The sequence below is a fragment of the Marmota flaviventris genome, chromosome 3, assembly GCF_047511675.1.
Source record: "Marmota flaviventris isolate mMarFla1 chromosome 3, mMarFla1.hap1, whole genome shotgun sequence".
Classification (NCBI taxonomy): Eukaryota; Metazoa; Chordata; class Mammalia; order Rodentia; family Sciuridae; genus Marmota; species Marmota flaviventris.
The window spans coordinates 151281876-151307539 of record NC_092500.1 but is presented as its reverse complement, the minus strand read 5'-3'; the positions used below and the strand labels follow the sequence as shown (position 1 = coordinate 151307539).

At 32.5% G+C, this 25664-nt stretch overlaps 1 protein-coding gene across 3 annotated transcripts in view; it reads left to right on the top strand.

The window, feature by feature from the left end:
* The window catches only part of Wdr17 (WD repeat domain 17), a 93207-nt gene that overhangs the window by 2218 nt on the left and 65325 nt on the right, over positions 1-25664 (top strand). The window contains exons 1-2 of one of the 3 annotated variants that reach the window (XM_071610516.1): positions 13136-13219; positions 18432-18554. The exons of 1 other annotated variant lie outside the window; for it this stretch is intronic. In XM_071610516.1, the coding sequence (XP_071466617.1) occupies positions 18489-18554 (66 nt within the window). In that variant the 5' untranslated portion in view covers positions 13136-13219; positions 18432-18488. Of the gene's footprint in view, positions 1-13135; positions 13220-18431; positions 18555-25664 lie in introns of those variants that run through there. One more of the 3 variants, XM_027927112.3, reaches the window with a different exon arrangement.

Genomic DNA, 25664 nt, shown 5'->3' with positions numbered 1-25664 from the left:
CATATAACTTTTCAAGTGTGTCTTCAGGAACAAAGATTTCACTGATAGTATTTTAATTCTTAGAATTTAGGAGATTAGGAAGAATTGCTTATTAACTAAGGCTCCTTCTTTTGTAGTAGAAATGTATTGAAATAAGAATTGGCTGGCACTTTTCAACATGCAAGACCATGCTTTATTCTATGATAATAACATAGTGATTATTCTCTCACTGTTGGACAGACTATTCCTTGGAGATTTGTGAGCAAGAAATAAGGTATGGATAGCTGAAGAGAATTTTAGAAATTCCCAAAAGATTCTATTCAGTAGAGAAACAAAATCTAGAGGAAAACTTTTTGCTTATATGATTTTATTTAAGGACTTCTAACTTTGGTCATAAAAATTGGTAGAGAAATAGTATGATAAAATGACTAGCTTTGATCTAGCCATTATATTGAAAGAAAAATATATATATAAAGAAAAAAATCCCATAATTATTGATTAGAAAAAAGTTCACATGGTAAAATATGAGCTGTCACAATAGAAGGTATAATTCAGGGTGTTTTCACATTATTTCAATGAATAGACAAATGGAATTCAAAAGAACTTGGAGCATTTCAATTAGGCTAGACTTTGCAAAACAAATACAACCCGAACTTGATAACCACATCTGGCATTTGCCTTCCAGATATCATATTACCAACTAGTTGAGGAGAATAAATTTTTTGTGTATAATGATAAATGTGTTACTTATTACTTTTTATATACTTACAAAGTACTGTTTTGTAGGCTAATTATCTCCTGAAGTTCTGGAATTCTGCACTCTGGAATTCTGCATTTTAAATTAAGAAATATAGCATAGAAACAGAAATATAAATCTTCTACAGTAAAACAATATGTGATATAATTCATCAGTGTTATTTTCTATTATTAGGATGTTTAATAATTGGTATGTTCAGGGAAGTCCTGGCAAAAGATACATCAAATAAATTCCCATTGTGGTAAGGATGTTATAACATTCAGTTCTTTCTTTATTTCTTTTTTTTACAGATTAAAATGCTCAGATATGGAGAACTCACAAAACTCACAATGGAGTTCTTTAAACAATTTTCTTTATGCTTAGGTGTGTTGTTTTCTTTTTCCAAAGTCTTGACACTTTAAATTGTAACCAGGTATTTGTATTTCATTTACAATTATGTGTGATAAGTTCAATTCCATATCACTCATACAAAAACTTTCCTTTCAAGTTGGAAATTGGAAAATAATTCTCAGTGCACAGAACACTCAAGTTTAATGTGCTATGAAATAACATTAATTTTCTAATGCAAACAGCTCCACATGGAGTCTTGAAAGTTTAATAGTTGCTTAATAGAAAACAGCTAATAGTTAATTTTTTAAGGTACATTTTGAATGTCTTTCAATGAAAAGTGTTATGAAGCATTTTCTTAAAGGTAAACATAATTGTAGGTTTGAAGGAGCCATTCAGAACTTAAGCTAGAAAAACCCTTAGAGTTGAAGGCAGCTTGTTAGACAAGCATGATATCAAGATAGACCCCTAAACTTTAATCCCTTCTGAGGAAGGGCCCGGGAATGTGTGTGAACAATCTTCAAGTGAATCTTAGGCAGAATTGAGTTTGAGAAATACTGATAGAATGTACAGTACACCATTAGAGGTAGTCAACTGTCAAGCTCTTAATTTCCGTGTACAGTTCCACTTTTGAAGCTTTATTTGGTCATACCCTAAACTACTAAATAAATCAACTCCTTTCTAAAAATATAATAGTGGATAGCTATATTACATTAGCATTTATATATCACTAGTAACTTTTTAAACATAATGTTTTACCTTTGTAATTAATCACATTAGTTCATGATTCGGGAGAATTTTATGTTGGCTAAAACCAATTTTTTGACAGGTGGATTATCAAGTAGGTTAGCCAGCTATCTAATCTATCCATTGGCCCTAAACTAGAGGATACAGTCTGTTACTTAGCAAATTTTAGGACCAATTTTAGGCCTCTGTCAGTATACTGGATACAAAATTGAAGTGCTTTTTAGTTATTTTAGGTAAGCTATTTCTATTAATTTTTGAGCTTGCAGGCTCCCATTTGATTTCCTTTTCTGTTTTTTTCCAAGCTGACTTGCAGAAACAAAATTTAACACCTTTGCTTAGAGTATGAAAATGTCAGCATAAGTGACTTTCTGCCAAATGGGAGTGTAGATATTCAGAGAGATACCTGCGAATGTTTACTGTATTTAAAAAATTCATGTGCATAACCCAGTTCACATTTATATTAATTATAAGGGCATGTGGGGTTTCTTAGGTTTTCAGAACAATTTATGGCATAGGTCCTTGAGTCTTCCTTCATGAAAAATGATTCTATTTAGAAAATAAGCTTATACACTTTTTGTAACAATCTTTTAAAGAAATAATCTTATATATTTTCATGACAAATATTTACTTCTTTCACAATATTTTCTCAAGAACATATTTACTTCTAGCTTTCTTAGTTTATGAATGAAAATATGTGATTTCCCTCTGCTGTAGTTTTCTTTGATTTTCAATCACACCGAAGGTATTATGAATGAGCCTGTTTAAGTAAAAGTGGATTACTTCTTCAGTCAAATCAAAAAATCATTTCCATATTACAGCACAAAAGAGTTTGTGATCATCTAAAGTTCTAGACAATCTAATTTCATAGTTCAAATGCATGTAATTTTTAAATTTTGATTGTTAAAAATAGGGATATAAAAAACTAAACATATGTAGGTGGATGGCAAAGATTACTAAATTCACATTCCCACTTCTCTGAATTGGGATCTTGCTTTTCTTATGATATACAGTTTATGTGTGGACTAACATATGTCTCCTAGGTTTTGATGACCAAATTGGAATTTATACTGGCATAAGTGGTCATTTTGTGAGCCCAAATTAAAACTGCCACCTTGATCTTTTCTACATGCTACCTAATCCAGGATTTTAATGTAGGCTACTGCTGTACTTGTTGTGACCTATTTTATCATCTAAGCTTTTAAGAACATGATTTGACATATAGTGAGAATGCTTAGATAAAATTGCCCTGTTAAGCATGAGAAAAAGATAACCTCAGGAATAACATAAATTTAAGAGATTAATCTTTGTGAATAGATGATACCAGAGGTAATTTTTCTGCTAAATTATCTCTTTTGTTGTATAACTAGGTCAATAAATATCTAGCTTTACTGTGCATATAAGTCATCTTGGGGTAATTTTGACAAGTTCTACTCCAAAATTCTTATTCATTAGATTTTAGACCTGCTACAGAAATCTGCATTTGTAGCAAGTTTCTAAGTTATTCTGCTTTAAAATACCTGAAAAACATGTTTAAATGAACTGATTTAGAGATTTTAAAAATCCTATTTATGCTTAATAATCTATGACTCCACATATCACAATTTATCAAAATAGTGTTCATATAGTGCCGCAGTCTGGCTGGGCACAAAAAAAATCACGAGCCACTCACAGCCTTGTAGATTCAAACAGCAATTCTTTATTCCCGAACTTACACCGGCACTCTATAAACATGTTCTGGGCAAATCCACGTTCTCTGCCCGGGCTCTGAATCCCAAATACTCTCTGAATCTCACGAGAACTCAATGGGAACTCAAGGAGCAGGCGCGCCTGAGGCAGCAGGATATGCCCTATTCCCAGCAGGGTACACCTTAAACCTGGAACCGCCCTAAACCCAGATTGTCCTAAACCGGGAACGCCCTAAACCCCGATCCGCCCTAAACCCCGATCCGCCCTAAACCCGGATCCGCCCTGGTCCTTGAGTAAGGTCACCTTACATGCAATGACACTGCAAATGACCTGGGTCATGCCATGTGTCATTCTTACTTAGCAATGGCCCTCAGCATCTCCCCCCTTCTGATTAATTAAACAACAAGCAATGTGGCTTAAGGACCCTGTCTGGTAGGTTGTCCAATTTAACATATGGTTCTTACCCGTCATGGGAAAAACTGACCTCTAGGCGTCAGCCTCCTGTCTTAGGTTGATACCACTGTAATTGGATCATACCCGTCACTGACTACCGGTCCAGCATACAGCCATACTTGTGGATAGGCCTATGCACCAGTGGGGGGGTGAGGTTCTTGCCTCACCTCTGTTGGCCCCCAATTTTGTCCTTGGTGTCAGTGGGGGGGGTGAGTTTTTTTGTCTCACCTCTGTTGGCCCCCAAATTTTAGACCATCACTAGTAGAAGGGAGGAGGATACAGAAATGCCACGACACCAAGCCAATTGACGGCTCCTTTGGAAAAATTGTATCACTGGTGACACCATCAGCAAAGATATGCCAGCACTACCACAATTCGTTGTACCAAACGATAGTTCACAATGTATACAAGTGATACATAGTCCAGGCAAGTTCTGCAAGCAGTTTAAAGCGGAGGGGTCTATCAATATGTCCATTTCCTCCCAAAGTAAATCGAGTCCTTGATTGAGCATTACTTGTTGAGTTATATTTATTGATGTATCAGTTTATACAGTTTACTGTGATAGCTATCATAGAAGCTGTAGTCTGGTTTTATCTTTGTCTTTACCGGCACTGGGATGGAGATAGGAATTCTGGCAATGATGCTAAAGAGACATTATCCTGAACAGAAGTATTAAATATGATGAAAAGGAAAGGTGAAAGTAAACAAACAGATCTGTTAACCTCCTTTAAAAACAATCCTTAACAGCTTTTTACCTAATTTAAATTAGTAAACAAACAGATCTGTTAACCACCTTTAAAAACAATCCTTAACAGCTGTTTACCTAATTTAAATTAAACTATTTAAATCACGTGAATAAAAAAATAATAATTCGGATCCATTTTTTTATGAGCGCTCCTCATATAAGATCTATGGACATATGCACACACAGACATACAACACAAAACACAAATGTGCACACAAACGTACAACACATAAGACAATAGTAAAGTCCTTGTAGCTTTACCTAGGTGAAATCTCCATTGCAATGTTTAAAAACTCCACAGTCAAAAAATAAAACTGATCAGAAAAACATTAACCTAGGTTTGTATGAGCTCAAAAAATAAAATAGAACTTTATGATGTGGGAAAAATGCAATAATAAAATACATATTGAAAAAAGCATTCTGGTTAATCACTGTCGCAGATGTAAGAATAGCCAAGCTGGAGCTCTGGATATCAGCTGTTATGGATTTGAGTCAAATCATCTTTTTTTTTTGGTCTGTAGAAATTGTTTTGGTTAATCTCACTGGAATCCAAATCGGCTGCTGTTCTCCCTGTGGAAAAACACAAACAGACCCCCGACTCCAGACAATCACTGGGTCAGGACCTTTCCATTGTCCTGTTAGAATATCTTTCCAAAGTACTTTAGGCTTATGTACATTTTTTGGATACATATGCCTTTCCGCAGCACTAAGTCCTGATGAATCCAAATTTAAAAAGTTTAGAGTAAAAAGCGTTATTTTAAGTTTATCTTTGGGGGGTATATACCCCTTTCCAATTCCCTCTTTTTGTTTTAATAAGTATATGTCTGTATCTAATAGTTGTCTTAGCTTTTTGTATTTTCTATCTGAAATACCTTACTTGACATTTTCAACCATTTTTATCTTATTTCTATCTTCCAGTTTTTTGTTTTTTTTTTTCCTAAGGTTTGTACATTTACCCTTAGTTGCTTTTTTTTTTCCTCTTAGTTTTTTTTTGTTTTCTATTTTGTGGGTTTAAAATTATTGTCTTCCTACATCTTTTTTTATCTTCCTACATCTTTTTTATCTTTTTTTCTTTTTAACTTTTTATACTTTTGTCTTTAAAGTTTTTTACTTCAAATTTTTAATCTTCTTTATCTAAGTATCTTTTATCCTATTATCTTCCCATTTTCATGTGTTTATTTTTTTTTTTTAAGTAATGTCTTTAAGATTAATTAGGCTTCGAATGACACAATTTTTTCTCCGTCATGAAGGCATCTTAATCACCTTCAATTTAACCTTTTAAAGCCTTTTGTAACTTACTTAGATATTTTACAGCTTTTTACTTTACCACACAAAGATTACCTCATCTAGAAACATTTCTCTTTTTTAACCTTTCATATTAAAATATATTTCCACACCTTAAATCTTTTTATATCTCTTTTTTTTTTCGTCATGAAGGTATCTCAACCACCTTCAATTTAACCTTTTAAAGCCTTCCAATTATCATCTATACTGTACTTTTAAATGTACTTTTTCACCACCTACAGCTTCACTCTTTTAAACGAGGCTTAGATTTTGTTTAAATCGCTTCAATGTTAGTTTACATGGCTGCCCTTCAACCAAAGGCTTTTTTTTAACTCCATTGAGAAGCTTTGTCTCAATCTGTCATGTACAAATACCTTTTTCTTCTTTCTTCCTTTCTCAAGCTTTTAAAGTAAGTCTAGTTTCCTCAAAATCTTTTTAAATGGCATTTTACAACTTTTTACTTTACCACACAGAGATTATCTCATCTAGAAACATTTCTTTTTCCTTTAACCTTTCATATTAAAATATATTTCCACATCTTGACTCTTTTTCTATCTCTTTTTTAACCGTTAACCCTTTTTATAAATTCACATTTTGAAACAACTCTTATAAAATTTCTGATTTAGACAAATTACTCCACTTTAATAAGATGAAAGACTTTCATGTTTTTTTATGATACTATAATACTATAATTGAAACCCAACTGAAAATTTTTCTACTCTTTGTATATAAATTACACATGATAGAATCTTAACTCTTAGTAACCTTGTTTTAGCAAAGACACAGACCAAAGCAACATTAAACCTTTTTTCCATTTACCAAATTATGAAAACACACATAATGTTTAAATATATTACCTTATGGAACTTAATAAGTAAAGAACACTTGATTTTATATTTAGTGGTTGATATTTTAACACTTTTTAGCTTTATAAATTAATCAGATGTCTGTAGAAACCAAGATCTTAGACAAGTGTAGTAAACAAAACTACCCATTTCTTTCTTGTTGAAGAAAATTTCTTTTACAGGATACCATGATGGTCCCATTGATATACTTAATAACTCGTCTTTAAAAAGCCATGGGCTACATTTTTGTATTGTATCAACATATGTCCTAACTGTTCTTGGTCTTACTGGGGTGCCTCCTTTCTCTAACAATTTCTCTTTCTCGGGGGTGAACAACTTCAAACTTTGAGCCAACCATTTTCCCCAGTTTGCCTGAGAATGTTCTAGGGACAGGCAACTTGAAATAAAAACAAAATAAATCAAAACAAGAACACATTGCTTTTTGAAATGGTCACCCATTCTTTTGCTCTCCTTCAGGGGCGAGTAATTTCACTTACCTCCAAGTTTTAGGCGTTCCCCGTACGGGCCACCAAATGCCGCAGTCTGGCTGGGCACAAAATCACGAGCCACTCACAGCCTTGTAGATTCAAACAGCAATTCTTTATTCCCGAACTTACACCGGCACTCTACAAACACGTTCTGGGCAAATCCACGTTCTCTGCCCGGGCTCTGAATCCCAAATACTCTCTGAATCTCACGAGAACTCAACGGGAACTCAAGGAGCAGGCGCGCCTGAGGCAGCAGGATACTCCCTATTCCCAGCAGGGTACACCTTAAACCTGGAACCGCCCTAAACCCAGATTGTCCTAAACCAGGAACGCCCTAAACCCCGATCCGCCCTAAACCCGGATCCGCCCTGGTCCTTGAGTAAGGTCACCTTACATGCAATGACACTGCAAATGACTTGGGTCATGCCATGCGTCATTCTTACTTAGCAATGGCCCTCAGCAATATAGAATTACTAATATAGAAACAGGAAGATCTCAAGTGAGCCAGTGGCTGGCTGATGTGGGGGTTGCGGGAAAGTCCTTCAAATTTCCTGAAAAAAGTTTTTCCAGTTTTTTACAAAATAATATAACCACACATTGATTACACAATTACAAAATATTTTTGTGTTAACTCTTAGCATATAGTATATTCAAATTTTAAACCCTTTTTAACAAGATATTTTGAAGGTTTTATTTTTTAATTAAAAAGGCAATTTATTTTCTATTACACAGAAATTTCCAAATTCAGAAGAGTGTAAATGTGAATTTAACAAAACTTTCTTTAATCTCTGACTCTTGGTTCATCTCTGGTATTTTAATACACTTTTTAAATATTTGGATTGATTTTTCTTACTATTTCTTAAACGTGTCAGGAACATATCAGAATCTTTGCTTTTGTTACTTCCTCTATTTCACAAACTTTTCCATCACCTTTCTTTATACTTTTGTTCTTTTGTCTCCTTCAGATATTTGCTTAATTTCAGTGTGGGGCATTCGTAGATTATCTTTTAAAGGATTGTACTATGAGCTGTATCTCTAGAACTTCTTTTTCTGCACCATTTTTCTCTACATTAAAAATTATCTTAAGGCTAGGGATATAGCTCAGTTGGTAGAGTGCTTGCCTTACATGCGCAAGGCCCTGGGTTCCATCCCCAGCACCAAATATATATATATATATATATATATATATATATATATATATATATATATATATATATAATTTACTCATTTGTTTTGCTCATTTTCTGATTACCTGGTGTAAAAATAAAATCTCTGGGAAGACAGGGCTTTTATCTGTGTGTTGAATGCTTCTTTAATGCCTGTCTAGAACATAGTTATGAATCAATAAATATTTGTTGAACAAATAGAAGGAGAAGTAATTGTTAAAATTTTAAGTAATTATTAAAATTATAAAACATAAATTAGGTCAAAGGAATATTATGTTTCTATATTTCCCAAAATCTTACCATTCAGAAATAGCCACATGTTTACCTTACATTATTTTTTTGTTTTTAGTTTTTAAAGTATATGAATGTTTATAGGTGTATATATGTAAATTTTAAAATACACAAAAATATAACGTGTAATTTAACTACATAGTTTTTCAAATCATCGACTTTTCATTCCTTATATATTGATATTTTATATAAATTTTCATGTCAGCATTGTTTATAATAATTTTTTAAATAATTAAGATTTTTTTATGATTTGTCTATTATTTAATGTTTTTTGTTATAAAAATGACTTTGAGTCAATTTCTCCCTAATATTTCTCTCTAAATATCAAGAAGCAATTTGTATCTATTGATTACATCTTTAAATGTAAAATGGAAAAGTTTTTAGATCTTTGTATTCTGCTCTTCTTTATCTAAATCCTAGTACCTGGAAAACAATCTGAGACTTTTAGTTTTATTTTAAATTAACATTTTATATTACCTATCTTTTTCATAAAATTATTTTATCATTTGCATTTTCAAAATCATACTCAGGTTTCTTTGCTTAATATATTTAAAAAATTACATTATCTTCTATAGTTGAGTTCTTTTCTTTGGTTAATTTTTTGAAAGAATTTAATTTTCTTCAAGTAATCTTTTAGAAAGGTTAGGAGGGTAAATTGTCTTCTGAATCCTTACATTTATGAGAATGCCTATGTTTTTTTCTTCACATAGAATGCACTTGTCTATTTACAGAATTGTAAGAACTCAGCATTTCTTCAGTTTAATGTAGTTATTATATAACTTATTTTTTAATAAGTTATATAATAACTATAAGATGGGAATCTAACTTCTCTTCATTAGTACATACCATCTTAAATTTTTTCTACTTGCTCAAAGAATTAAAATATTAGTTTCTGAATTTGTCCGAATTTTATTTATGTTCCTGTGTACTTGTATGCATAACATGGATGATAACATTTAGGGAAATGTGAAAAAAATATTTCTTTGACTAATTTATATATTTTTATGATTTTAACAATTACTTCTCCTTTTATTTGTTCAACAAATATTTATTGATTCATAACCATATTCTAGGCAGGCACTAAAGAAGCACTCAACAAGCAGATAAAAGTCCTGTCTTCCCAGAGATTTTATTTTTACACCGGGTAATTATAGAATGAGCAAAACAACCAGTAAATACTTATTTGTTTTATATGCATATATAAATCTTTTTTTTTTCCTGAAACAAAACAAGCACTTTTGATCTGCTTTGGTTTATTTCATCAGCATCTTTTTTTTCCAACCCAAGAAATATTTGGGGCTGTATCTTGGACTGTTGCTTTGTTTCAGTTATTTTACTTGAACTTTAACTTTCTCTAAAAATGTTTTAAATTAGTTCCAGTTTTCATCCCTTGTATAACATTTCTTTCAATTTTTCCCTAATCTAAAACAAAACAAATCTATTTTCCCACTGTGTTTTGGAAGAGTTTTTAAATTTAGTTCTCTGAATGACTGATATGTTTGCATTGATTTATTTTTCCAATTTTCAATTCTGTCCTTTTTCGATCTTTCATGTGGATTTTTATTCTGCTCTTGCCTTTTATTTTCTTCACAATCATTATTTCAGCATCTCATACTGCAGTCAATTTATCCTACCCACTGGTACACTCATTTCTGTTCTTGAATGAGAGGAGACCCACATAGGCTATTCATTACCAAAAGAGAGAATCTGCAGATTTTTGCATACCCCCCAAATTTTTCTTCTTGGATACTAGATTAATTATATCACCATTTGGTCATAGCAAATTTTATATCAATATCAATAGAAATCTTACTTCAATGTCATAATGTCATTGTTTAAGACTTTTTATTATCTGCCATAATGCTGTAGTTAGTGACATAGAATTTTCTTTCTTTCTTTTTTGTGTACTAGAGATTGAACTCAGGGGCACTTTACCATTGAGCTACATCCCCGGCCCTTTTTTTAGATTTGATTTTTAGACAGAGTCTCAGTAAGTTGCTGAGTCTGGCCTTGAACTTGCAGTCTTCCTGCCTCAGTCTTCTGATGTCGAATTTTCTTCTATTTAACGTGAACAAATTGATAGAGAAAATACCTGAAAAATAAAAATCCTGCTTCTTTTATGCCTTCATCTACAATGTATTGTGAAAAGTAGTACTTCCCTAGGGTATAGATATCTCATCTTTCTCTTATTTTTTGAGCTGTAGTCACTAAGTAGATATAAGGAGGGACCATGAAGTAGGGTTAGAGAAAGATACAGTGCTATGGATTCCATGCCTATAAGCAGGAAAAGAGACAATTGAGCATAATTATTTGTTAGACAGCATAGTATATGCCATGTGCCTAGTTGGGTCTATCATCTTGTTTGTCTGTATATTTAGTAACTAGCATTGGTGCCTACCCATGATAAATATGCAACATTTACTGAAATGAATGAATAAAATGATATAGCAGATATACATGGATTAATATTTTTTACTAAATAATATATGGTTAATGAGATGAATACTATATTTCTATTTTTAGAGAGAAAGAGAGAGAGAATTTTTTAATATTTATTTATTTATTTTTTTAGTTTTCGGTGGACACAATATCTTTATTTTATTTTTATGTGGTGCTGAGGATCAAACCCAGCACCCTGCGCATGCCAGGCAAGCACGCTACCGCTTGAGCCACATCCCCAGCCCAATACTATATTTCTTTAGCCAAAGTAGTTAACACCAACCCTGGCTTTTTATATTACTATGGACAATAACAATGCAATGTTTGTAATAGTATATCCCTGGGGTGATGAAAACATGATAATTATATTTAAAGAAAATTAAAAAGGCTACATCTAATTATCATGATTGACTTCCCCTTTCACAAATGATTTGAAAGTATGCATTCTAGGAGTCTACTTGAGGTTTGGTAGCATATAAAAGGGAAACGCAAAGTAATAGTGGCTTAAAACAAAATAGAAGTTGATTTCTCTCTCTCTTTTTTTTTTTTAAAGAGGGGGTATTGATGTAGGATGTTTTGAGGCGTTCAGACTTCTCATTTATTTTTTTGCCATCCTTTGGGTGTAACCCTCATCCTTGTGATCCAAAATATTTTCTAGAACCTCAAATGATAAGATTAAGGCAAAGTTGCAGGAGGCAGAAAAAGGGCGAGTGGGGAAATGGTATTCCCTCTTTCTTAATGTGAGCAACATGTCCTAATGCTATATATTGTCAGATTTTTTTTGCAAATATAGTATTTAGTAATATGCTTTCTTATATCATTAAAATTGTTTTCTTTAATACTGTTTATCTGCATTTTACAAAATATTTTTCAGAAGACATTTGGAATTTTCCCGAGATTTTGTGAATTAGCAAAGGTGAAGATGAATTTTAGACAGAAAAATAAATATAAAAAATTAAAAATAAATATATATTTTGACAACTTATTATATTTTCTCTGCTGCATCAAACCACTTTCATAAAAATGATGCCAATTATATTTCTTAGAAATATAGTGTATTTAGAAATTGCTTAAAATAGATTTCCTTGAAAAATCCAATTATATTAAATGGATTTACCTTGACCCCCATTTTATATCCTAAAAAGTAGAAATGTTCAATTTATGGTACACCATAAGATGTTCTGGACATTTTAGACTTGTTAAATTACCCTAATACAAGTCATTTGTTTTTCCTTATTTGTAATTCAGAACAATTTAGAGATTCTGGTTAGGACTGTCATTTAAAATATCAGAAGATGGGGATTCAGTTTTAAATGAGAATGAGATAATATTTTTAAAGTGCTGAGAAAACGGTAACTATACATTCAGTAAAAATATCCTTCAGAAACTAAAGGCAAAATTGCAATGTTTGTAAACAAAGAACATCAAACAAATTCATTATTTGTAAGGAATTATTAGCAGGTGGCAGAAAAAGGGTGAGCTGAAAAATGGTACACCCTTTCTCTTAATGCAAATAGCACATCCTAATGCTATTTACTATTAGATTTTTGTGCAAAAATAGTATTTGGTAATACACTTTTCTTGTGTCTTTAAATTTATTCTCTTTAATATTAGTTCATCTGCATTTTATAAAATATATATATTTTTACAAAATAATTCATTTAGTTTATGGTATCCCAAAGCAGAATTTGATGCAGTTTATCTCAGAGATAGAGAGGGTCTGCTTCTCAGGGGAGATTTGGGTATATATTTCTGTATATCCTGCTTTCATGACAGCCAGACTCTGCTTTGGATTCATGATTGTTATTGACTGGGAAAGAAAGTCTTGTACTTTCTTTGAGTAGTGGCAGACTTGTGCTTTGTTTTGGTACAGGATTGGGACCTGAGATGTTTTCCTTCTCAACTCCAGAGGCTGACAGCTTTCACTTCTTCCCTCTTCCCAGAAGTATTGATTTTTGCCTAATTCCTGGGATTAGCAAGGAGGATTTCCTTTCCCTCCCAGAGGCAAAGAGGTTTGCTTTCATTACTTTCTCATTTTCCCTGAGAGTGAGGGTGTTTGTTTCTCTGCTCCCTGCTATTGAAGGATTTTTCTTCATTTGAAATAAGAAGTATACCGTGTTTCATGCCTATCAGCCATCTGGTTGCCTCCTATATGATCAAGCCACTGAAGGGCTGATTCTCACCCAGTTTTTCTCGTAAGTACCCAATTGAAACCTGTGGAGGAGATTTTGCAAGTGAGTGCAAACTCAGTTTTTATCTGGACCTTCAAGTTATTCTAAACTAATATTCTAGTTCACACTTGGATTTTAAGAATTAACTGCATTTCTAAAACTGGCTTTTCCCTACCATATTTTATGGTAGTAACCTCTTTTTTTTTTTTCCCATGCTTTGTCAAATGTAAAGAGGTAAACATTCCCTGTTTCTTTTTAGAGGGGCTCACCTTTCTTCTTCCTTGATTGTTTTGCAACCTCAATTAGTTAAAGAAAAATTACACTTTTTACATTATCTCTTTTTTTCTTATTATAGTATAGGAGTGATATTTGTGGGTCCATACTAATGTACTTATAATTAAATGGAAGTATAATTTCCAGTTTTTATATTTTTGCCTACCTGGTCATTAGTTTATTGAATGCCAATGATTTAATGTTATCTTCCTCCAGAGAGATGTCCTTTTGCTTTCAGAAGATACTAAAATATGGCAGATTATCTTAATCAAGTCATTGAATCAATGTATTTGAAGATGAATTTCATTCTTCAGAGGGGTGGTATATGTCCATTTCTTTCTTAATGTATAGACCCAAATGATCCTTACTGGAGAACACCATTTTCCTTAGCAGTATCTGAATTCTAATTGTTGTCCCTCTAGCACCATGAAATTACCAGAAGTTCTTCTTAGCTTCTCAGGATTTCATTCACTACTTTTATATAGGCACATTCTCCTGTAGAAAAAGTAGCATATATGTGCATGCATGCTCATGAGTGAGTGTGTGTGCATACACACACACACACACACACACACACACATGCACACGGTGTCTAGCTTGACTCTGACCTTCACTTGTCTCTGAGATCTTGATCTGAGATTTTTACATAATTTTAACCAGCTTTTCTAGTTGTCTTCAGTGGGAGGATTATGTGTGCTCACACATACACACACACACACACACACACACACACACATATCTTCTGCTGCTAGAAGCCAGGTTTTTGTAAAGTAATGATTTTCTAATTCATCAAAACTCAGAATCATTCTGACTTCAAAGAGCACAGAATAAGCTATACATTTACTCTCTAACTCAGACTTTCTTCGATATTTTTATGTGAGGTTTTGAGTATAGTTAAGATGGACAACTCCACAGAACTGTGGTGATATATTACTCTTGACATCTATCTTCCTTTAATTCTGAATTCTCAAAAGGAACATCTATTTATATTAAGAGTAGACTGACAGGTGATCCCAGATCTGTATCAACTTGTGCAAGTAATATCTTTGGCATAAGGACATTTACACTTCCTGAGTCGCTCTTTCACAAGCTCCCCTCCTCTCAACTCACTTAACCGTGATTCAAGACAGAATAAATACAAAAAATAAAGCAGATGATTTTAAATAATATCAAATATTCTATATTTGATTTATACCCTGGTTGTTGAAAAAGTTATGGCCTGTGTTTATTTTATATGTTCACCTAGTTTGTTAGGAAGTTTTAAATAAGTATCATTGCTATCTTATAAGAACCAGGAGACAAGCCAGCCGGGCATGGTCGTACACACCTGTAATCCCAGTGGCTTGGGAGGCTGAGGCAGGAGGATCTGGAGTTCAAGGTCAGCCTCAGCAACTGAGTGAGACCTTAATCAACCCAGTGAGACCCTGTCTTTAAATAAAATACAAAAAGAGCTGGGGTGTGGCTCAGTGGTTTAGTGCCCCTGGGTTCAATCCCTGGTTCCAAAAAAAAGGATATAAGAGACAAAGCTGAGTCTAAGAACTATAGATAATATAGCAGGTAAGAACTTGGCAGGAAGGAATTTAATAGAAAAAAAGGGTAGCCTGCAAATGCCAACATTTCAGAGGATTAGGCCAATATTGTGATGTCAGGTATCAGGTAAAAACAGATGAAAAAATTTTAAGTGTAGAATCAAAGTATAAGTGACTCAGGATGAGTCTTAGAGAATAAGCAAAAATATCATTTTACTCAGTTTAGGAATTTTAATCACTTTTTATTTTCTCATCATTCTTGGACCAATTGGGTAGCTGTGAAATGTTCTTTCATTGATGTCAGAAGCACAAAGGAGTGAATGGAAATAGCCTTTGAATCTGGCCCTAGAATTGAAGCCTTGTAACTTTGGCCCATATATCCTTGAACAAAGCAAGCTTCGTGGAAAGACCCAAAGATAATAAGCAAAAATACATAGTCTACCTATTATGAAGTTATGGCAAAGATATAGATGCAAAGATGGATATAAGAAAATAAGGATCAGTAACCAGACCATGCATGTTATTTGTGTTTGGATATTTAATGCCTGCAGTAAGTTGATTGTCATTTTCTTTATTTTACATGGTGATATCTAGCATTTGATAATTGCCATTTCCTTCCATCACTAATTTTAATAGGTAATAAGTTCCATGGATTTAGTTAAGTTTGTGATTTTAATAAAATATTAATTAGATACATGGACATAGATATAGAGATGCAAAGATATGGAATAGGTGCCATCACAACTCTTTCCTCCTTATCTTAGTTACTGCTAAGTGATCATAACATGCTTTCTCTTTGAGGTCAACTGAAGGTTTCAACTCTCCACCCCAGGGAGGTATGAGAGTTGAAACCTATACCATTATTACCTTAAATGATCAGATTCCCATCCACATTCAGATACTTGGAATACAACCAAGGTCCTGGAGTATAACCAAGAAAATACATTTTTTAAAAGCAAGGTAACATTTACTCTTAGATGACATCATGTGAGATTTTCTTCTTTTTTTAATTCTTGGAAATACAGTGAATAGTACTCATGAAAAAAATCAAGAAATAAGTATTGTATGCCCTATAAACAATTTTAATTTTACTGGACTTTTAATAGTATAACAAATACACTCTTAGTGCTTAGAGTGACTACAAAATATTCTTACTAATTCAAGTTTTTATTTAGACCCTAAAAATATTTTCCAAATGATTTCTTTCCTAGAAGAAAGTACCTATTAAATTACTATGGGATTACTAACCCATTTCACTTGGATACATTTATTTGGATCCTTTCCAAGTTTCAAAAATATGTGCCTTAATTTCATATCAAATACCACTGGATGACAAACATTCTTAGTACTATATATGTCAATTCACTTATCATTTTGTATCTTTTATACAAAGATGAATAAAGCATGATTCTTTACATGTATAGTTAGCTACACAAATAATCATTATTCATTGCTTACAAATATGATATTAAGACACACAGATTAGGAGAATTTGAGCAAGACTTCAAAAATGGATTTTTAAGCAGGGACTTGAAAAATAGGAAAAAACACATTCTTCACAGAAAAAAAGTAGAAAGGAAGTACAGTTTAGGCAAGAGCATTTCAAAGCTTCAAGGCATGAAGTCCGAAAGAATAGAACAATACATGTTTGGGAATTGAAATAAAAGCAGGAAACCAATAAGTAAACCATTTTGGTAGTCTGTACAAACATCATAAAAAGTTTCATTAGAAACACCGGCATTAAGGATGGAGATAGGTCTTTTGAAAAGATATTTTAAAGGTAGTTTAATAAGTAATTAATAGTTGTAATAGGAAGGGAAGGTGACATTAATGAAAGAATCAAGGAAAGTTTGATGTTTTCATCTCAGGTTACTGTCTAGAGTATAGCAGTCATGGAAATAGGGTATGCAAGATAAAGAATAGTGGTGATAGAGAAGGAAATCTCCCTTGAAAAGATCTTAAATTTTACACGTTAATATTGGAATGAAGAAGTCAAAGTCTGAGGGAACTAGGTTTAGTAGGTAGCTTGAAATAGAGTTTAGGAGCTTGGCTTGAGTCGACTTAGGTTAAGTTTTATTAGGAGAGAAATGAACCAGTGAGGCAATGGCAAGGTGTTTAGAGTGTTTGTGCCAGGGCTGTCTCTTACATACAGGTAAGTTAAAAAGCATATGGCAGAACTGAGATCAAGAATTGCAAGTCAGTGTAGGATAAGCAGTAGAACAGAGACAATAATGAGGAGATTGACAATTCCAGAACATGGAGTAAAACTGAGCAGATAGGCAGGAACAAAGGGCTCTGCAAGAATTACAAGGACAGGGAAAATAGCCATGGTTCAAATTCAAGGAAGACATCAAAATGAAAGGAAATCGAGCAAGAGACTTTGCCTAAAGCAAGAGCCAATTCCCAAGCATTTTGACCTGATGCTTCAAGCAGATATTAAAAATACTTCTAGAATATAAGAAATCTCAGTAGAGATAAGACCGTTCTCAACTAACTACAGTGATACATATATTTCATACAAGTGTATCTTTCTATGCCAGAAGAAAAGTTACCAGGCTTTTTTGATGTGAAGGGGAGACACTCAGATTTTTCTATTTCTCCTCGGTCCCTCCCTTCCTTCCCATTTTTGTTTCTTTTTTCCCCCACTCTTTCCCTGCTTCATTCCTTCCTCTCTTCCTCCCTCTTTCCCTCCTTCCTTTCCTTCTTCCTTTTCTTTGATCTCTATAGCATTGTAAAGGTTTGAAGAGTTTGGTCAGGAAAAAAACCTGTTAATTGTTGGGTGAAGCATCTAGACTTACAGGATATTGTGAAGTCCAAATGTTCTCATGTACACCTTTTAACCTAGAAGCTTTGTATATCCAACTTTATGTCCAACTCCCAAGGTTGGAATTAGAAAACTAATCTTTTGCTTCCTGTTTTATGATTTTTCTTTTTTTAAAAAAACTCAGTAAATTTTAGAAATCATTTGCTTATTCTTACAAAAGCTAAACTTAAGATGTTTTTAGAATTTGAACAGAAAGCCTAATAGAATATTTGATCTAGCATTCTCTAGAACTATGTAACAAAATAACTATTTGATTTTTTTATTTTAATATGGTGTTTTCTGACTTAGCATTCTTTTCACAGATATTATTATGTGTAAATTACGAGAACTGTTTCAGCTGAATTTTTTTTGCAATATTAGCCTCTCCTTTTCACAAGGGAAATTTTGGTAAAGCTTGTTTGGTTGAAACACATTATTGTTACTTTAGGTGCTGATTATTCTGATGCCGAGTTTCCAATTGCCTTGATTAAAGTAGACACATTCTATGGCTTGGATGACTTACATTTCACATTGGTTTGAACAAGATGATTGGTATGAAGGACTACAAAGAGTAAGACATATTTATGTGTAATTATGATTTTCTGTGATTTTTTCTGCTTTGCTTCTCATGTAGCTATATTGTTTCAATCATATTTTGGACATCTTTGTATTTCAAAAATCTGAGGTTATGAATGACAGTTTTAAAGCAGAAGTGAGAATATGATTTATAAAGGTAATAAGTACTGAAGAAAGGCATTTTTTCCTATCCTGATTTCACATGCATTCTTAATCATGTTTTCAGATTGCCTTCTGGCTTAAAATATAGCGTTTTGTCTAATGAGATTAATGTGTTAAAATATCAATAATTTGAAAAAAGTCATTTCATCTGAAGAAAAAGATTTAATGGAATAGAAGTTACATGCATGCTAATACCACATGTTATAATAATATTATAAAAGAACATGTAAAAAGTTTCTGAGGAAATATGCCACATTGCATCTGATAAATTTTTAGACAATTATGTTTCAAAAGGAATTGCACTGTTACCACGGTAACTTTTGCATAGTATTTTGAAAATAGTATTCTGATCTCTTGTTGCAATAGTAAAAAAGAAAAGCTATCTTAAAATATGCATGTCAAAATGGATTTAATTTAGAAAAATATGATCTCTTATTTTTTCATCTTTTTAATGGGAAATTTAGTATTATTTAAATGAAGACTGTGTGGATTTTTCTTTTCACTTAACTGTCTACTAAAGAGCCAGAATGTCTTTACACAGTTTGACCACATTTTTCCTCATTGTTGTTCCAAAGCATATGCTGTTAAAGATATGCAGTAATTTATTTTTCTTCCTCCTTTTTCACATTTCCATTCTAATCATATTAATCACACACAGATATTTTCTCCTTAGTCTGTTTGTTTATAAATATAAATCCTTAGTATGGTATAGCCTCTTTGATTTTTGTCCAGATACTTTTGCTTTTCCTTTTCTTCATTTTTTTTCTTTAAATTGTGGAATGAGCTGGTAGACATCTCTGGAGCCAATAGATATCTGCCTCTGAAGAATGAAACTAATACTGTGAATTCTAAAGCATTCTTCAGAAAAGATGTTGAGAATTTGTGAGTAGCTTTTTATCCTGAATTTCAACCTTATCCATAATTGATAGAAATATTTCAGCTTATAAGTTTAATAGTAGTATTCCAAGCACCACTGACTGATAGGACTGATACACACACACACACACACACACACACACACACAGACACTCTCTCTCTCTCTCTCTATCTCTCTCACACACACACACACACACACTCTCTCTCTCTCCCTCTCTCTCTCTCTCACACACACACACACACACACACTATAGTGCTGGTATCCTATGTGAGTACATTTTAAATGTAATAGCAAATACATTTTGATGTTTCAATACAGGAGGTATATTTTGGTTTGTTTTTGTTTTGTTCCCATGCATAGTCCATATATTTCTCCATAGAGGAGATAGGGGTGATAATCTAATTTGGGAATCAAAGGGGACTAACGTTAATAAAAATGCTTTGTACTAAAATGTGTATAAAATGTGTATTTCTTAGTGCCTTTGGAGCATTTTATGAAAATTATGAGGATTCAAAATCTTTCTTTCCTTGCCCTTTACTATTACTATAGGCCTCTGTAAATGAATTCCTGGTTTTGAGACATATTAAAAAAGGAGATATTCTTAAATATAGAAATAAAGTAGTCCTAAATTTCACATAACCTTTATGAGTTTGATCTTCTTGCCCAAGTTTTGATAAGTTCTTACATAGACATACATGAGAATGAAGATCCTATTCTAAATGAAGAAAATTGGCACAAGAATATTAACTTTCATTTCATCTAAAAATCCAGATTATTATTTTTTAGTTTTGTGTTTATGCATTTATACATATGTATATACATTGTATAATCATTGAGCATAGAGATGTTTTGAGTGCTTTTAAATGTTCACAAGATTCATTGCATTGATACACCACAGTGAATCTCATGATCTCGTATATCCAAAATAAATTAATTAAAAAAAAAAAAACTATGAGTAAATGGCAGAAAGATCAATAGAGGAAAGGGAGCTAGGAATGGTGAGGGGTAGGGGAAAACAGATGTACTCGAGTCTGAATTAGAACAAGATATATTCCATGCTTTTATAATCATGTCAAAATGGATTGTACTGTCATGTATAACTAAAGAGAACCAATAAAAATAAATAAAATGTTCACAAGAAGAGACAAGTTGGACTTTTGAATTAAAAATTATAACTTAGCAATACAGTGTTTGAAAATCATATACAAATATGAATTTAATCTTTAGACTACCAAGTCCACATTTATATTCTAACATTATTAATATTCGTGGCATATTATATAATTATACAAATCTATAAATATAAATTTTGATTTTAAATTTACTTCTGAAATTTGGTTTGGGCTGTATTGTAACTCTACATTATCTATATTTAAAATTTTAGTATGATCATTTCATATCATAATAATCTTGCATATTTAAAAGTGAGCTTTTTAAAACTATACAAAACTTATGAAGATGTTCTCCTATCACTTGTTTCTTAACCTTTTATTCACTTACTGTGTAAAACATATTTGCCATATATATTCTCTATTAAACCTAAGAATAACAGTATAATTTGTGTGTGTGTGTGTGTGTGTGTGTTTCATGTGGTATGAGATTGAAACCAAAAATAAATCTGAGTTAAAAAAAATTTAATTATGCTTGCAAAGAGGGGAGTTGCCAGGTTACTGACACTATCAGCTACCTGTGGGATGACACAGTGTTCACGCTTTCTTCATGAATCCATTAAAAATATGCATTATTCAGTAAACTGCAATGTTTAGCACTTCATCAGTAAAGTACATGTGTTATTTCTGGGCCAAAAAGTTTAATTCCTGAAGAAATGTTTAAATAGACATGAAAATTCTTAAATGGAATTCTGAAGTGAGCATAATGAAAGGTTCATAATTCATATGCAATATATTACTTGTCATAATTAAATGTTTATTTATCTTTATATGTAACATATTTTGAAAATTACATACAAGTATGAATTTAATCTTTATATTTATATTTAAAAATTATAAATATGTATTTCAAAATGTACCTTCAATTAAATATTTTCTATTTCCAGTAATGATGAATCATTAGTTGTATAATCATTCATGCTGATAACAACGATAGTCAAAGAAAACTTCTGGGCATTTCATCTCTTTGGCAACTGTAGATAATCACTGAATAAAAACTAGATATCTATATATTTCATAATCCTATTGAAAAAATATTCTAGAATTTTCAAATTCTAGCAGTCATTGAATATATAATGCACATTTTTTAATGCAGTGGAATTTGTATGTTTAATGATGCATGACCTGTTTTTATATTTTATTCAAAGTCATAGGTTCTTCATTTCCTTTTTGCTCAGTTTTATGCGTTCTATGTAGATTTTAGATAAAAGCCCTTTATTAGGGTGTTTTTTTTTTTAAATAAATTGATACTTTGTATTGTCCTATCTATTATTTTAATGACTGGTTTAGACAAGTTATTCATCTCTGAACTTTAAAAGGTTTTAAGTTCTTGAACTATAAGACCTATAAAAGCATTTTAAGAACAAAAGCATCCCAAATTTTGTGCCAGCATATACTAATTTAGAAAACTTAAAAATATTAGATAGGATAGTTTAAATAAGAATAGTTTAAGAATGTATAGGTATAATATTTCCAAGTACTTTATATGCTTATGATAAATAAGAATTTAGCAGAGGAACTTTGAGAGATCAGTCCAGTATGTTAGAAGCATAGAAGTGGCCACTCTATCTTAACAAGGAGTAAAAGCATAAACAAACCGAAAAATTATCAGGGAAAACCAACTCCAGCCTGCATTAGCTTTCCACACTGAACAAAGGGGAATACATAACTCTTGCTGTTTTCAGCCATCCTGTTCCACCTGAGGAGTGTGGTGTGGGGAACTGAGAAGCACTGATTAGGGGCATGGACTCATCAAAAGACTGAGACCTAATGATAGAACTAGAGAGTGCATTCCCCATCTCTGCACTTTACCATTGCATTGCTAAGAGCCTATTTAAAGCATTCCATTCACATGATACATCATGTCCCCTTCGCAAAAAGCTGCAAAGCATACTAGAAGGCAAAACACAGTTTGAAGAGACAAGCATTAGAATCTGTTATTGTTTCACCCCAAAATGAATTATGTAGGTGTAAGTTTAACAAAATGTGTATAAAATCTGCTTAAGGAAAACTATAAAACTGTGAATAATAGAGTCAAAGAGCAAGTAAATAAAAGGACATTCCATGTTCATGGATAAGAAGATGCAATATTGTTAAGATTCCATTTCTTTCTAAATTGATCTAACAAACCCAATCAAAATACAGCTAGCTATTTAATAGATATCATAAATCTACAAATATCTACACAATAAAATGTCTACAAATATCTACATATATAAATCTACATAATCTAAAGGTTAAATATCCAGAATAGCTAACTTAATATTTAAGGAGAACAGAATTCTAGGATTAACATTACCTAACTTTAGACTTATTATAAAGACAGTGTGATATTTTGCAAAAGTATATGCAAATGGAAAAGAATAAGAAGTCTAGAAATGCACACACACATAATTATACTCAACTGAGCTTTGCCAAAAGAACAAAAGTAATATTGTGGTGCAGAAAGACAGCCTTCTCAATTAATGGTGCCAGAACAACTGAATATACATATATTAAAAATCAATCTAGACACAGGCTTCACACCTTCCATAAAAACTAACTCAAAATGGATTATAGAACTACATTTAGAATAAAAAATGCTAAAAATTCAAGAACATACAAGAAACCTAGATGTTTACAGATTTAGTTGTGATTTTTTTAGACACCAGAGGTGCATTCTGTGAAAGAGATTTTTAATAAGCTGGATTTCTTTAAAGTGAAAAACTTCAACTTTGTAAAAGGTAAGATCAAGACAGTAAGACAAGCTACACACTGGGGAAAATGTTGCAAAAGACACATCTAATAAAGGGCTTTTATCCAAAATATACACAGAAGTCATAAAACTCAGCAATAAGGAAATGAAGAACCTGACTTAAAAATGAGCAAAAGGCTTGAGCAAATCAAAGAAGATATGTAGGTTTGGGGTTGTGGCTCAGTGTTAGAGTATTTACCTAGCATGTTTGAGGCACTGGGTTCAATTCTCAGTACCATATAAAAAAAAATAAAGACATTGTGTCCATCTACAACTAACAAAAATAAATAAAAATATAGGAATGGCAAGTGAACATATGAGAAGGCATTCAGAATCATCTGTCATTAGGTAATTGCATATTGAACAATGATGAATGACTACAAATTAGAATGCTCAAAATCTAAATATTAAATGTTGGCAGTGTGGAACAATAGGAACTCTCATTCATTTCTGGTGGAAATACAAAATGAGTACAGACACTATTGAATAGTTTGGTAGTTTCTTATGAAAGTAAACATACTCTTGTCATACAAACCAGCAGTTATACTCGATATTTACTCAAATGAATTGAAAATTTACATTTATAGAAAAACCTGCATGTGGATGTTTATAGCAGATTTACACATAGTTGCCCAAATTGGAAAGCAGCCAATATGTCCTTCAGTAGATGGGCAGCTAAATAAACTGCATGAAGACAAAAAAATATTATTCTGTTAAAATGAAATGAGCCATCAAGCCATGAAAAGCACTAGGACTCTCTCTACTTATCTGGACAACAGTTGCACTAACAGAATCTGTCTGTTGTGATTATTTTGTAATTATTTTGGAAAACTGAAGTCTCTGCAACTTCCAGAGAATGGTTTGGATGTTAAATCTCAGTCAGTTTCAGCTCTTAACACAATATTAGCTACTTGTCCTCTACCTCAAGCCCTTTAGTAGGGAACTGTGCATATATTATGGAAGTAGCTTGCATAAACAAAACACCCTGTCCTTTAAATATCAGGGATAACTGTTCTGATCACTAACTGTTGCTTCTGATCATAGAGATAGAGACAGAAGCAGGCACTGCTGCAACCTTCCCCCATTGTTGCAAGCCCCTCCCTATCTACCTAAAATGATCAAGAGTTTTTTTTGTTTCAGTTTTTTTTGCACTGGTGGACATTAAACCCAGGGGTGATTTACCACTGAACTACATCTCCAGCCTTTTAAAATTTTTTATTTTGACAGAGGGTCTTACTTTGCTTTGGGCCTCACGAAATTGCTGAGGCTGACGTTAAACTTGCCATCCTCCTGCCTCAACTTCCCAGGTCGCTGAGATTATAGGCCTGTGGCATACCACCTGGTTAAAGAGGATTTAAAGGGCTGACACCCTGCCCCACGGCCCCACTGTTTTAACTGTTAGGTTTTTTTGTTTGTTTGTTGGTTTTCTTTTTACCATTTTGGGAGCCAGCTATTGTTGACTGGAGAATTGAAAAGCAGCCACATATGCAGAGAAAGTTAGAAAGATACTATGCATACCGAGGGAAAGCTACAAGCTTAGAAAAAAACAGAGAGCCACTAAGTTTTCTCCTAAGGCTGATCCTTGACAAAGAGCAAAAACAAAAGCAATAATAAGAAAATAAATAATAACAATAATAAATAATAACAAAAACAAAATAAGTAAACCCTGGGGAGATGGAACGTCTGATTTCTAGAGTTAACCACATTATTAGATTTAATTATCCAGTTTTCAACAATAACAAATCTAAAGTCCTACAGAGAAGCAGGAAAGTATACTTTTTTTAATGGAAAAGAAAATAAATCAAGATAAAATTTTCCTGAAAAAGTTCTTACGACAGATCTATTAGACAAAGACTTTAAAACAATTGTTTTCAAGCTGAATCAAAGTAACATACCGTTAGAGTGGTTACTATTAAATAATAGAAAATAGCAAGAGTTGGTAAAGATGTAAAGCAATCAGAACACTTCTGGTGGGAATGTAAAATGTAGCAGCTGATGTGTAAAATAATGTGAAAATTTATCAAAATATTAAAAATAGAATAACCACATAGTACAGATATTTCCACTTTTGGACATATATCCCAAAGAATTAAAAGGAGCATCTTAAAGATCTCCCTCTGTCTCTCCCCACTCTACATATTCATAATAGCATATTTGCAATAG